General features: G+C 49.8%; 3 protein-coding genes and 1 non-coding gene across 4 annotated transcripts; 1 reads left to right on the top strand and 3 right to left on the bottom strand.

Annotated features, from left to right (window-relative positions):
- Nucleotides 1–581: 581 nt before the first annotated feature.
- On the bottom strand, nt 582–1,933 carry V2A60_008076 (uncharacterized protein; the record flags this gene model as incomplete). Its single annotated transcript, XM_083259353.1, has 3 exons — nt 582–875; nt 946–1,693; nt 1,854–1,933. 3 exons carry the CDS (start codon nt 1,931–1,933, stop codon nt 582–584), a joined length of 1,122 nt encoding a protein of 373 aa, XP_083115479.1.
- Nucleotides 1,934–9,260: 7,327 nt separating this feature from the next.
- V2A60_008077 (enoyl-CoA hydratase) lies at nt 9,261–10,100 on the top strand (the record flags this gene model as incomplete). The annotated part of the gene is made up of 1 exon (XM_083259354.1): nt 9,261–10,100. The coding sequence occupies one exon, from the start codon at nt 9,261–9,263 to the stop codon at nt 10,098–10,100; it is 840 nt and encodes a 279-aa protein (XP_083115480.1).
- A 1,505-nt stretch (nt 10,101–11,605) lies between these two features.
- On the bottom strand, nt 11,606–12,412 carry V2A60_008078 (uncharacterized protein; the record flags this gene model as incomplete). The annotated part of the gene is made up of 1 exon (XM_083259355.1): nt 11,606–12,412. One exon carries the CDS (start codon nt 12,410–12,412, stop codon nt 11,606–11,608), a length of 807 nt encoding a protein of 268 aa, XP_083115481.1.
- Nucleotides 12,413–14,800: 2,388 nt separating this feature from the next.
- Nucleotides 14,801–14,891, bottom strand: V2A60_008079. Its single transcript has one exon. It is a non-coding gene; the product is annotated as a tRNA-Ser (tRNA).
- Nucleotides 14,892–15,037: the final 146 nt, after the last annotated feature.

A 15,037-nucleotide genomic window follows, 5' to 3' on the forward strand; every position in this document is an offset into this window, starting at 1 on the left:
AACCGTGGTCACCACAATTGGCCGCCACGAGCATGCGACTTGGCAAAGGTACCCTTGGCTGGTGTACCATGTGTATTGTCATGCCATCATCGGCCGTCAATCATTTCAAGGATGATGTGATGTGACTGGTTGCTAGGAGAACCAGCCTTCTCCAGCAGAGGGCTGAACATATCACACGACGCTTATGTAGGTTAAATTAGCTGGCAGCTACTGTGAATACGTGCATTCATATATCACATCATGCCAATCATATCACAGCTTGCCTCTCAATTCACAATTGCAATCAGTTGATTTGTTCACGACTCCAGCACGACCACACAACATCATTATACAAGCACGAGTTAAATACCACTGTATTAAATGATCGCCGTCAGGGTGACAATCTGCTATCTGAAAGAAAACTCCACAAGGCAAGTAGTTCAAATGCCGAAACCTAGGTATAAAATTCATATAAACAAGAAGGAAGAACAAAAATGATCAACCCAAACGCCGTCTGCTTTGTTGATGTCTCTTGATCACCCTCGCTCTGCTGTAAAATGGCAATTTCTGCTGATTCGTATCGTTTTCGTGGAATATCGCTCTTACAAAATCTCCTTGAGCTTATTCTTCTGTGCCGCCGATAAACTCGACGGAAAGTTGACCTTGTACTTTATGACAAAGTCGCCTCTTTCGCCAGGCCGTTTACTCAGAGGCATTCCTAAACCGGGATAGCGTTCCTCGCTGCCCGGCTGGGTGGGTCCACCTTTATCCAGGTTGATTTGTTTGCCGTCAATCGTCGACACGGTTCGCTTCCAACCTGTCAGAGCCTCTTTGAGATCGAGAGTGACGGTTTGGATCAAATCGTTGTCCTCTCGTTTGTAGATGAGATGAGGTTTCTGTGAAATGTGTTAGCGCCGATATCAACTGAGGATGTTGAAGAAAGGGGGTGTGGGTGCTATGTCTTACCTCTTCGACAACGAAGTGCAAGTCTTGGCGACCTCCCTCGACTTGGTCTCCGACTCCGCTGAACTTGATTTTGGAGCCTTTCTTGAGTCCGGCTTTGATGGGAACGTTGAGGATCTTATCAGACTGAACACGCTTGCCGGTTTCGTCAAAGGTCTTGCGCTTGATCTTCATCTTCTTCTCGACGCCGTTGAAAAGCTCCTCCAGTGTCAACGGCAAAGGCCGCTCGACAGTAGAAATGTCGGGTGTTCGCTCTCGTGGATGGCCGCCGCCGCTGCCTCTTGTCCTGTGGCGACTTGACCGACCAGTGCTGCCATATGACTGCTGAAAGTCAGGGCCATCGAAATCGTCGCCCATACCTGGCATGCCGCCGCCCATGCCGCCGCCCATGCCATATGAGCGCATGAACTCTTGGAAGATACTGTCGGCGGGTGTAAAGTTGTATCCACGGGAGCCGCCACCGCCTGTTTGGAAGTGAAAGGTACGGGCTCCACCGCCGCCCATGCCACCGCCAAAGTCGAAGCCCGGAGGAACGCCACCAGCGAACGGGTGGCCCTGTGCCCCAGCGCCTGGGGCGCCTTCAGGAGGAGGTGCACCACCTCTCAGGAGGAATTCGAGGCCATAGTCATCGTAGACTTTGCGCTTTTCGGGGTCGGAGAGGATCTCATAGGCCTGGGAGCATTCCTTAAACTTTTCGGCGGCAGCGGGATCGTCCTTGTTCTTGTCGGGGTGCCATTTGAGGGCAGCTTTTCTGTGGCCCGAGTCAGTACACTGCACAGCCGCAGTGCGAGCGCGTCGCTGCCAGCAGAATTCGGCATTGAGCAATATTTAATGTATACAGCCCAAGGTGGAAACTGCCGGAAGCGACATCGCCCCGCATTAGCTTTTTTGGGTGAGCGAACTGAACATACCTGTAGCCCTTTTTGACCTCTTCCTGAGTCGCCTCAGGTTTGATGTTGAGACAATCGTAAAGCTTTGTTTCTTTCACCATGGTGTCTGATGGTGATGATATGTGAAGCTTTCTTGGGTGTTTGTGTTGGCGATTTGTGTTGATTTGTGTTGATTGGACACCTCGGGGTATCCTCCGCTACTCAGCTAACTAGTGACAAAATCAGGTGATGCGGTCAAGCTTGGTGAGCGAAGCCCAGTGTTTGTGGACAATGTGTAGCTTATATGTCATGAAAAGACAGAGAAGTTGGGTGGTAAAGCAGCCCAAATGTTGATCGCCAAGGTGTATTTAATGTCTTTGTGGTGAGGAATGGTATGGCTTGAGTGGTGAGAAGAAGAAGAGGAGGAGGAGGAAGGAAGGAAGAGAGAAACAAGGTGAGGCGCAGAGGAGTAGTTGTAATACCTGCAGCTACAAAATAGTGGATGAGCTTTTAGCGGGCTGATAGCGGATGCGCCCACTGTTGTGAGGCGAGCAGATCCAGTCAACCAGTCAAGTGTTGAACAGTGATGGAAGACGACGCAAAACGGTCACCAAAAGAACATGGGTCCTCACACAGAGGAAGATAAGGATTAAAAAATTAAAAAATTAAAATAAAAGTCACACAGCAAGGCAGCTTGGCAAAGAAGGTACGCTACATCAAAAGCTGCACACAGAAGCGCACCGGAAGCGCCCCAGAATTTTGCGCCTCTCATTGGTCAAGACCATCTCTCTCCCGCAGTCGGAAAAGCGGGTACTGGAAGCTTGTGGAGCCTTCCCGCCCACGTCGTTGCCACTAGAAGATTCCCTCAATGACGTACAAGGAAACGGTAACATTTTACACGAGATGAAGCAAAGAAACAAGGAAAGAAATTCCAAAACAACGGGAAATTTGAAAAGAAGAAAAAATCCAAAGTGACTCGATGTCTGCAGAATCTCGGAAATACAACTTTGCTCAAGATTGCCCGCCTAGTGTGCACAATACTCTTTTGTCCTTCTTCTTCCCCGCTTGTTGGGAGTGAATGACCTAATTCAGGCGCACATGTGATGCTGTCGGGCTCGTGAGAATGATCGCACGTCACTTTTTCAACGCAAGTCATTGCAAATGAAATGGTTGGTCATTTACAAGTACAACGACGCTAGACATGTCTTGTCGAGTTGTCGTTGACATAGCCTAGAATATATGTATGATCTATCCTATTCTCTAACACAACCATGTCCATCCCGACGAAATCTTCATCATCTTGGAAACGACAAGGATTTCTTTCCACGCCACAGAATAGTGTTACAGAATTTCATAGTCTTGCAGAACCAAAGAAAGGCTCTACATCGAGTCATAACAATATCAGAGCCCACCGCATAAAGTACGTCCACATGACTCTGCCGCAGCAAAAAAACAACCATCATGCCCCAACTTCGGCATAATACTGCGAGCCAAGCTTCCATCAGATGTGAAAATAAGATACATAGAGCAGCTACGCCGACGAGAGTCGCTGGCAGTTTTTTCCCACAAGTATAGGCCAAATCTTCGGGCCATTCCCTGCCAATCGCTACGTGGGGATCGGCGAGAACGGCCTCATCCTTCTGCCCGTCTACACACTTGTCGCCGGAGTCCACAGCGTCAAGATCAAGCACAAAAGCCTCCATCTTCTCGTGCCATACGAATTGGCTTCCGCCAGTGCCCTCCAGATGCCAGCCCTTCTGGATGTCCGGCTGCACCCCGCAACAACGTAGATGGGCCAAGGATCCACGTGCCTCGACACCTAATTAATCAACTTGAACTGGACTATGCCGTAGCTTCTCGATCAGAAAGCCATGTCCATGTCTTGTTAGCCACACGCATTGTCCTCAACTTGGTGTGACCCGGCCATGTCTTGGAGTCGAGCCTAGACAACGCGATGCTGCGTGCCCTGCGGTTAATAGCGATAAGCGCCACTTGAACCCGGTCATTTTTTCCCCAAGACTTTCGGCGGAAGCTTATAGACTAATACGGGCTCTCTACTTCCAGCCTCCATCAGCCAGTTCTCAGTTCAGCAGCTCTGCTTCTGGAAGACGAGGAACCCCCCAATGTCGTCTGGCAGCGCGTCCCGCCACACTTTGCAACGCCGTTTTGCAGGTAGACCTTGGGAGCGAGAGAATTGAATGAATGCCATTTTGTAAAAGCTATCTATTCATCTCAATACGAAGTTTTGAGACTTGCATCTCCATGTCGAGCAAGGCAACATAGACTCGCTTGCGTTGAGATGCTGTCGCCAGGCGTCAGTGACGGAGAGTCATACAGCAACGGGTACCTCGCTTCAGGACGCGCCGATGCGTGGTGATTTATGAATCACAACGAAAATGGACTAGAGTAACTAACATTTCTTTCTTTTTTTCTTTTTCTTCTCTCTGCGATACATAGTTTATTTCGCCACACTTGGGAGCATTGTCCTAGTAGAGTTTGTGTAACAGATGGGCTCGGTGACACGGACTTTGGGCGGCTTTCTGCCTGCTAATGAAAAGCGACTGTGCCAATAAATTCTCCTGAGGAAAGGCCTGAGCCGTTCTTGTAAGCTCTCCGTGCTACCTGAAAATAAGCCAGTGGTACATTTATGTGTCAGTAACATCAGTGACACAGCCACGGGCGTGGCGCCGAACATCGTCCTTAATCGTGCGACACATCTAAGATAAGCTGCGGAATTGTGGTGCCCCACGACTTTTACGTTCAGATGAGTACCATCTCTTACTAGTCCATCTTTTCTGTGATGCTGTTAGAGTATCGCGGGTACCACGATTGGCATTTTCGGGTTGAGGATGCCTTAGCTCGTTGACCTCGACGTAGACTCGAGACGAGGGAGAAGCGATCATTTAAGACTAGTTTCTTATGACTATGTGTTTCAGAATTACTTCGAACTGTATATAGTAGTACCTCTGGTGACCATGTGTTGCCCGGGATTGTCATTGCATCCTCGGCACGTAACTAGGCTCACACTGAGTACAGCTGGGACACATATCCCACCCGTACCATAGCCAACCTTATCAAGTCACAAATCCAAACTATACTAGCGGCGAGTCTTAATAGTACTTGCTCTGAGTGATAGCCAAGCTCTAGTCTTATCAGTAGGAGTGAGCACCGCGCAGTGATGCATCTGTATGGACGGCACATGGCACACATGACGCAAACCCAGCTCTCCGAATAGCTCACAAGGTGCCATACTCAGACCAAGGAGCCGAAAGAGACTGTGATAGAAATTTTTATCGATTCCTTTTACTGCGTCATTACCACAGGTGTGATTACTTTAGACAATTCTTGCATTGGTTTCTGAAGATCCGAGCTGGGCAGGCTTACAAGGTAATGAGACGGCTACTATGATTAATTTGAAGTTGACGAGATGGGAAAAGAATGTGTGCGAAAAGCGAAAGCCGAAGAGCTAAAGCCGAGGCTTTTCGATTCAACAAATCTGATGGGACCCTGTTCATTTATTACCAGGACCAGGGTACTGACCGAGCACCTTCCGGGCTCAACTCGTTACAATTCACATTAATATCAATTCAAATGAGGCAAATCCAATATTATGTCTGAACGCCGTCTTTTTTGGTTTTTGCCTCTTGAAAATACAAAATAACTTCATTATATACTTGGTAATCAGTATTAGAGGACGATAAGTTATATCAGTGGCCGGGCCGGGCCCACACACTTCTTAGTCGCCAGGTGCCAACTACATACATGGAGCTGCCCATCGAACAAACTCTCTGTTTTCACCAAAGCAGCAATTTTTGGCTTCCCGAACATCATTGTAACTCTCCAACACGCGTTACGCCAGTGGCAGGAACCGCAAAGTAGGATCGCACTTCCATCGTGGGGCAGCGTAAACGCAAATATATCCCAGCAGCCAACACGATCTATCGCCCGTGAATACCCGTGAGCCGGCTACGGTGCAGCGGACGGCTTCCAACGCAGGGCCATATGGATCATCAGCAAGCCAAGCGCATTCGCTTGGCCTGTCTGAACTGCAGGTGCTTCACACTGTTTCTGTTGATTTCTAGTCTCCCTCATCATCTGACATCAAGATCACTAGGCGCAAAAAGGCGCGATGTCCCGGTGAGCGGCCCGTTTGTAGCTTTTGCTCCAGATTAAGCCAGGAATGTCGCTACGATCATGAAGCCATGCCCGATAATGACGCCACTTTTGACACCATTTCCTCTATTCCCAATATATCTGTGAGATAATCTGCTGCATCAAGTATACGCGGCGACTGTCGAGCTGGATCCCGCTGACTTGGGCAGGATTTCCTCATGGTTGGGAACCTGGCTAGCCCCGAGCCGCAGCCGAGCGTGTTCCATCCTAATGAGTTAGTGCAGCATACCGGCCAAAGTTGAAGCCTCGCAGCTAAACTGACCCAGTCAATTATCGTCTTTTCTTTCAAATCCGGAAATATCTTCTCGTCCGCAAGATGCCCTGGGTATCCACGACGTCTCATTCTCACTGTCACCCTCCCTTGAGCAAGCCTCAATTTCGTTTGACCGCATCCCCGGATCAGATATTGTGCAATCCTTGATTGACACATATTTCCAATTCTGCCACTGCCAGCCCTATTGCTACTTCCAAGAATCTAGTTTCAGGCGTAGGCTCTCCGGCAACACCATACCCGACTGGCTATTGCTTAGCATTCTGGCGAGCGCCGTCCCATTTTCCGACCATCTGATTTTTCGAGACAGACAAGCGGAAGCCACCTATCAGTATGCATCGCGTTCATGGAAGATGATAAATGCCCGAGTTTTCGAAGAAGATGAATTTGTGACAGTACAAGTCGTACAAGCCATTTGCATGCTTGCAGTCGTTGATTTTGCCGGTGAGTTATCAATCTCGCTCGACTATTTTGATTTTTCTTCCTCTTTATCTGACTTTGTGTTTTCTTCTTCTTTTTTAGCCGGTCGCAGCGTACAGGCGTGGATCAAAGCCGGCCTCTCCATTCGGCTTGCCCAGACTTTGGAGCTATTCTCCGAACCCAGTCCGTCCCTGCTCTGGTGGATTAAAGAGGAGCGTCGTCGTACGTTTTGGTCCGTGTATCTATTAGACCGAATAGTATCCAGCAGCCCAGGGCGGTCGCCGACAATACTCGACTCAGATTGCTTGTTGAGTCTTCCTGTGGACCAGGCAACACTCGCACCTGGCCTAGTCAGGGCGGAGCGCATCACTGTGATGCGACTGCTAGACCACCCAGAGGAACTGGGCAAAGTGGGCTACTCCGGTTTCCTCTGCTTGGTGGCATCGACTCTGGGCCAGGTTCAGCGATATTGTCTGCGTCGGCTCGTATCGGAAGAGGCCCCAGTGCCGTGGAATTCGCGTAGCGAGTATGCTTCCATATATAACGTCCTTCTAACGTGCGAATCCTATTCACCGAAGGCCATTGCAGATTTTGATACCGCCCTAGAGACGGAGAGCTCCAAGATGGCGGGAGAGCTGAATCACAATTCTATGCTTGGCATCTTTTGTTTCTCCCACGCTCTCTATTTCCTGTCCAACTGTTTACTCCAGCACCCCTTTCTGATGCGCCATCGGCTACAATCGGCCAAGTCTCCTGTACCACCAAGTTTCCTCCGAAATCTTCTCTCAGCCAGTCGCGAGAACGCATCAAGAATGACTCGCCTGCTGAGAAGCCTCCAACACCGCCGCTTATGCTTGGCAAGCTTCCTGGGCTACTGTGCAGTCGTGGCCGGCGTTATTCACCGAATTTTCGAGCACGATGACGATGCCACAGTCAGGGAGTCTTCGCGAAATCTTTTCAAACTGACTTTGGATTTTCTCGAAAGTACAGCAGCTTGTTGGCAGCATTTCCGTCGTCTGGTAAGATTTTCTTTAAGCAGTTCCCGCACATTTCTGGTTTTGACCATCAGTATTGCATGATATTGTAGGCAGAGAAGCTTCAGAGCTTCAACCCCGATGCTGCAGCCACATCAGCAATGATAAATCCAGTTCTGTTTGAAAGTCTCCCGACACATCCCGATGCCGAGACGATTTGGACATTGCTTGACTATAGCCAATCCTCACAAGTTGTGACGGAACGACCGTCTGCAAACACAATCTAAGCCTATCTGGCTAATTCTATGCGACACAATGTCAATAAGCAGAAAAAAAACCAGAATCTGGCGGCTTCTGTTCTTATTCAGCTATACTATGGAGCGAACTATTGTGACGCCAACGATGGCGGCCTACGCTCAAAGCAGTGCTAGCAGTGACTATTTTTGCCCCTTGCTGAGCCAAATTTAGATATGATGATAAAGCCGATCAGCTAGTCAATTGACAAACACTAATCGCAATGTAAAACGCTCTTTCCCTGCAAGCCTAGCATCATTCACTTTTCGCAGAAGTTTCGACTTCACATAGGTGGCGTTGGTATGACCGATGGAAAAGACAATATTGTACAAAGCCAGCTTCGGAATTAGAGATGTCATTGTGCCGAGTTCTGGGGCAGCCGTAATCAATTTGATCGCCGCTGCATGACTTCTTCTGTCAGCAACAAGATTCTCCTTGCCGTAATGTGCATCAATGTCCGTGAAACTCTCAGCTTCTGCTAGAATACTCACGTCATGTGCCCCGTTTCTTTGCATGTTCAAGAAGGGGCCTTCACGGTGTGCACCGAGTGACTCGGCGCCGAGTTCCGCAAGTCGCCATAGACCTTGTGGTTTATGGAACGGCAGAGCCTCATTGGAATTAGTAAAACGGGAATTCGAAGAGGGCCCAGTCACAAGGCACTGACTCTTTCGTATACAACCGACTGTTGGCCGGTGATGGAAGGCAGATACGAGGTTACGCCAGTCTGAAGCAGCCTCTTGTTGACTACTCTGAGCCGTTTCGCGTACTGACTCAGATTCTTACCCACATCGGAGAAATTGAGGCCGAACGTGCCATTAAGCCGGCAATCGATCTGGCCTGGCGAGATAATAGAGCAATTCAGGTCAATAACTTGGAATTTTGGGAGTCTGTGAGCATAGCAAGAGGCCGGTCCATCAATGATTCTTCCCCATTATGTGTTGAACCAGATTTCTACCTGCTGCAGTCTTCGGACCTCTGAGCTTTGGAACGGTAGAAGTCATGATTAAAGATTGATAGGATGAGCTTCCTCAGTCGAGGCGAGCCCACAAAAATAGCCAGGTGGGCACGGTTAGAAAGACTGATCTGGCTGATCAGTGAGCCGTGCCCGTAATTTCTTAACCGGCCCGGCCGCCACGGCTAAGCCGTCCCCACGTTTTCCTAGACCAGCCCGGCCAGGAAAGGTGCGGCCGATGAACGACAACAGCCCAAGTACTGTAAGCCATGCCATGGGCTTATAATTACCTTGCTCCAGCCCGGTACGACCCTAATAATACGATATGTAGTCCCTCAAATCACCCGTTTAGGACTTATTTCATCATGACCAGCAACGAGCCACAAACCTGCTTGGTCGACAAGACCGTGGACGGCATCACCACCATTACTATCAATCGAGCCCACAGGCGCAACGCCATTGATGGGCCTACTGCTAGGGGTCTTACCAGCGCGTTGCTTGCTTTTGAGCAAGACGCCAGCCAGAAAGTCTGCATCCTGTACGGTGCTCACGGAAACTTTTGTTCTGGGTTTGATCTGCACGAGGTCGCCAAGTACGGCCAAGCGGGTGAGGAGTACAGAGGCCCCATCATTGACCCTCAGCATCACGTCGTCGGCCGCAACATTGGCCCCATCGGCCCGTCCAGGATGCAGGTGAAGAAGCCCATCATCAGCGCAGTGGCGGGGTATGCCGTCGCCGGCGGCCTGGAGCTGTCTCTGATTGGTGATGTCCGCGTCGCGGAAGAAGACGCTACCTTTGGCGTGTTTTGCCGCAGGTTTGGTGTGCCCCTGATTGACGGCGGGACGGTCCGCCTCCAGGCCATCATCGGGCTGGGAAGGGCTCTCGATATGATCCTCACGGGCCGCGGCGTCCCGGCTCGCGAAGCGTTGCAGATTGGGCTCGCGAACCGAGTCGTCGCGCGGGGTCAGGCCTTGGCCGAGGCGACACGGATCGCGAAGCAGCTCTTGGCGTTCCCCCAGGACTGCATGAACGTCGACCGCGCGAGTTGCTATTATGCTGCCTACAGCGCCAAGTCATTCGAGGATGCTCTTGGCAATGAGTTTGAGAATGGCGTGCAGGTCATCACCAAGGAAAGCGTCCGAGGAGCTGCAGAATTTAGCGGAGGGGCAGGGCGCCACGGCGAGACTGTGGCCTCCAGGTTTTGAAGGCTCAGCCACTGAGTATTATTGGGATTTATATGGATGCGGAAACTTGGGAGTTGCAGTTGAACGATTGCCTAGGCTTATTTTGGAACACTTGATTCGCCAACATGGAGATAATCCATTGGAGTTTGCTTGGGCTCCTGGTATGCCACAGCGGCACTTGATAGTAGAACAGGAACTGGCGACCTCGCCACTCGTTTAGAACACCAGCTTTGAAGCAGAAGTCTTCTCCGCATGTCTTTTTTGCCTGCATCTGTGGGTATGAATGTCCCATTTCGTACCCGAGACAGATGACAAGACTCTTGTGACGAAGAATAAGTTTTTCCGCGACCATACTGGAACAGAAGAAATGGCTGTGAAGGCAGCATTGTGCAGATGACCTGGGAGAGTTATGTAAATTTTGTTCAGAAGCAATGGATTATCACACTATCTGCAGCTCGGTATGAGTGTTTTTGGTGCGCTCAACTCTTGTCAAATATATCATATTCAATCCAGAACACTAGATCTCTAATAATTCAGTCAATCAATATACGTCTATGCCGCGCGGTCTCTCAAAACATTCTTCTTTGCATATGCAAGTCGAACTTTGATTACCGTAGGTGAATAACAGTTATTGAATAAACAGGTGCTCACATGTGACAAAATATTATGTCAAGATCTGATAACCTGATAGCAGTGAGCACAGATCATATAAAGCTGTTATCGTATTGCTATCCTTGAAACTACAATATATGATCAAGTGAGAAGCAAAGGCTCCCAAAATACAACATTGATTGATGTTGTGAATCCAATCAGATGAAGTATGTTGCAGTTGTACAAATGTCGTACTTTTAAGAAGTATCTTTACCAGTCAAAGGTAACAAGGGAGAAACTCTTGGACTATGGAATGTTATATTATTTTATAGAACTCTCGTGGACCAAAAAAAGAAAAAGAAAGAAATCGGGATTTTCTATCAAGTTTAAAGTACCTTAATTTTTGATATATTTATCCACATTCGTCATTCTGGAATTCGTCGAGGGTACACAACTCTCGCCTCGAAAAATAGAGGACTTGCCTCCCCAAAAAAAGCAAAAATCTCTTTACGTCGCTGGCCGATATCTATATCCAGCTGAGGCGACATGAATTCCCAACATGGTGACCACTTTGCCCTCCAACACCCACTTCGAGGAAGTGGGTGTGTGGCACATGTAGTCTTGACATGTTGGTTAGTATCTCTGTAATCTAGCTTTGCGTAGAATTCCGTCCTGAAATGGCTAAACATCTCGGCCCTTGGCCTATATGGGAGTCCAGCAGCAGATGCTGTAAGCCGCGTAGACGTGTTATTGCCCTTGTCCCGCGCTGGACACACTGGACAGAAGCACGCACAGCTTGCTTCTTGAAGAGGTCTTAGCGACCAATGCTTTTGTTGCGCATAAACGGTACTCGATATTCTATCTCTGGGAACAAGACTAACACATAACTACTCAACACACGTAACAGACGAGTAGAGTCCACCCTCTCATCCTCTTCATTTGTCTATTTCATCACTCTCCTGGGACTCCTCTGACTCTCGATTTTCCTCTTTGATACACAACCAATCCGTCCAGCTTCTGAGACGCGCCAGACACTCAGAATCATAGCCACACCCGGAAAGAGTCAGCGTCTCCAGATTCCTCAGCTTTCCCACAAATTCTTTCATCCAGTGGTGAGGGCCGTCGCATTCTTCCTTCCACGGCACAGGGTATGTGAACAACTGTTGCATGCCGCACAGTTTGAGTTCCTTGATCGTAGGGGGTAGATATGGAAGGCACCTTGCGTCGAGGGTTCCCGCAGGCCAGTTCATGACGCACGTGTGTCGCGCATTGTTCTCCACAGTCCAATGGAGTGACGCTAGGCCCGTATAATAGTCCCACGTCCCCATTCCCGCGACGAAGGGTTCAAGCAAGTTGATGACAAGCTGGTCCTCGCTGACTGTGTAGGCATGGTGGCTGAAGTAGAGTGGGTCGGGGAGTGTGATGACTCGAGCGCTGGCGTGGTTCAAGTCTGTGCCAAGCTTGGTAAGTCTGCAAATAACGTCCCAGACGATCATTTTCGGGGCGTCATGATCTTGGAACTGCAATATGGCTGACTCGATGCCTACTTCTATGTAGACACACATGGGATTAAAGCCAGCCAGGAGCAACTCGCGAAGATGCCGCATCTGCCGTGCGGCCCCACGGAATCTGGAAAGAGACACGAGCTTCAAGGTTGCCAGCGCCTCGGATATGTCGTCGAGGGTGGCCATGTCGTCGAGGGTGGCCATGTCGTCGAGGGTGGCCATGTCGAGGGTAGCCATGTCAATCTATGGTACGAGGTTGTGTCGGGCAAAGAGTATAGAAGATTCTTCGCTCGGAGGATGGCGGGGTACACAAGACTGGGTGAAATGTGATTCTCCGAGAAGAGGGGAAAGTAGTTACTATCGAAGATGAGGAGAATAGAAAGGAGAGGAAACGGAGGGGATCGCCTGCTTTATACCGAAGCTGACGGGCGCAGCGCAATGGGCATTGGCTGCCCTACTCGCCAAGCCAGCAGATGTGCGACATGCGATTGGCTAGATGGACGCATCTGTGGTGAGTCGCCGAGTTGACCGACGAATTACAAAGAGGCAAGGAGGCTGCGTAACCAGCAGTGATGGCAATGTAGCCAAGTATTTCCGTCTACCATGTGCAGATCCTCAGGGTTGGCTCATTGTCTCCTTGGTGAATCACTATCAATATGCAATGGTCTCCCCATGAAGTGCGGAGGAAGAAGTGCCTTGGAGAACCCCAGTGCTGTGTGTAACAGCTATTTTGCTCATGTTGCTGAGCGTTGAGTGACGAATTCCCGTTGAGCCTTGTTCTGCTCAGCAGGTACAACAGTCTTTTTGGCTGCTGCCTGGTTCATCTCCTTTCACGCTGGATGAACCTCTGCAAACATGTGCCTCTCCAACCCAGGAGCACCCTATCAGCGGGCAACAATACGTCAGCAACCTATGACAGCGCCCAGGCTTTGGGGGCCTTGTGCCACCCTCGAGAGAGTTGGTGATTAGAGACCGGCGAGACAGCCAACTAGCAAGGTTAAGCTCCCACCCGCGGCGGAATCTCCGTGGCACTGCACCCTCGTGAGACATCCAGTCCGTAATGCTCATCTTTGGGGCTCAATACCACCCTGCAAACACTCACCCGGGCCCAGGGGCCGTCGTAGAAGAGACAAAGGCCCGTCAAAGACCTTTGACGTAACCCGGGTGTTTGAACCTTGTGTGACACCAGAGAAGAATGCGCTATCAGAGAGCGAGAGAGGATGGGAATGTCGGGGCATCAGTTGATCACGTAAAAAACCAAGCCACGGACAAGGCTTTCTGGCGCACCAGAGGGCTTCTACTGTCAATGTAATACGATTAAGGGGGGTTCGGAGGTGTCAGGGTAGGTATTCGCAGTTTATCATCTTATTGATCTTACAAAAGTCTGCCCAATAAACGACAATAGCCCAAGTGTTATTGGCCATGCTTTAGACGGATATTGATGAATGATGGATTTATGCTAAACTCTTTCTCGGGATGACTCTCAAGTCTCCTTTGCGTTTTTGAAAGCTTTGTGCTTGCAGCACAACGGGGCTTTGAGTGAATCGCTCTTGTTGAGAATGTCGTCGACAGCCTCTCTCAGAGTCCCCCCCTGCTGGTTAAACAAAATGGAGGGGTTGATCTCTACTCTGCTCTACTCAAAGTTGTCATGAGCCAATGTAGGATTGCGAGATTTACGAAATTCTCCCATGAATGAGTTTTGGCAGCTTCTATACTCGAAATCGGCCCCAGCAAGATATATACTGCGGCGCCAGTATCCAGGTCAGCCAATGGGTGCAGATGAAGGAAGCTCTGAAGACGCGGCAGCTCTAGGCTGGAACGAGTTGGCGATGCGACTAGGATCTCGGAAGACGATAATTCTACAGACTGTCGTGTTGTTGGTAGCGATACAGAGATGATGAACAACCCAATCGCGGCCTCTTTTGAGGAGCGTACTGGTGACCAGTGTCCGCCTTTACCTTTCTCGTCGCGGCACAGTTTCGAGCCGTGCGACACTTGGTTTTGCAGACCTCGCAAGTACCACAGCCAGTTCCATGACAATGCAGGTTTCTGTCTCCAACCCATCCCTCACCGCGGGAGGGGAACAAGGACCTGTCAGGCTTGTGCGACAACGACGCGGAGGACCGAGACCGCGCCGCTACCGTTTGCAACGGTGACTCAATGTAGAAGAGTAAATTGAATGCATTCTCAGCACTATCAGAAGATCCCTGTACGCAGCGCCTGTTGCACACAAGTCCCGTGGCAAACCAGTGGCACTGCATCTACTGGGGCTCTGGAGAGCCATCTTCTCGTTTGTATCAGTGCGTATCGCGCCGTTGCAACACCACGCGCACAAAGTAACACCCAAGTACCCGGCTATGGCTATTTCTGTACTCCGTACCATGTGAGCATGGCGCATAATAGACAATCATGTCGTGACCTCCTCACACTGCAGGCTGCAGGGGTAGTTTCTGCGGGGGTGAAGCCTGCCAGAAGCTGCTTTGAGTCCTCAAAGAATCACGAGCGCAGCTTTTCTGAAGGAAAGAAAATATTGAAAGTAGGAATTAGGTAGGGGGAACGAGAATGGCGATGAAAAAATGTGGTACTGAATTAGGATCGCGAACGTTTTGCCAAAAAAAAAAGAATCGATAGCAGCAGGGTTCGAACCTGCGAGGCCGAAGCCATAGGATTCCTCGAGTTATTCAAGTCCTACCCATTTCCACTCTGGCATGCTACCAGATATGTACCGTTAGTGGGTTATTTTATTACATAGTAGTGTCACGCGCCCGACTGGGCTACTGTTAACTACCAATATCCTCCCAAATCGCACTGTAATTAGGCTGTAGAAAGCCTACAGTCGCGCTGTAACCAGGCTACGACCAG

Source organism: Cordyceps javanica, chromosome 5 (assembly GCF_051103115.1).
Source record: "Cordyceps javanica chromosome 5, complete sequence".
Lineage (NCBI taxonomy): Eukaryota > Fungi > Ascomycota > Sordariomycetes > Hypocreales > Cordycipitaceae > Cordyceps > Cordyceps javanica.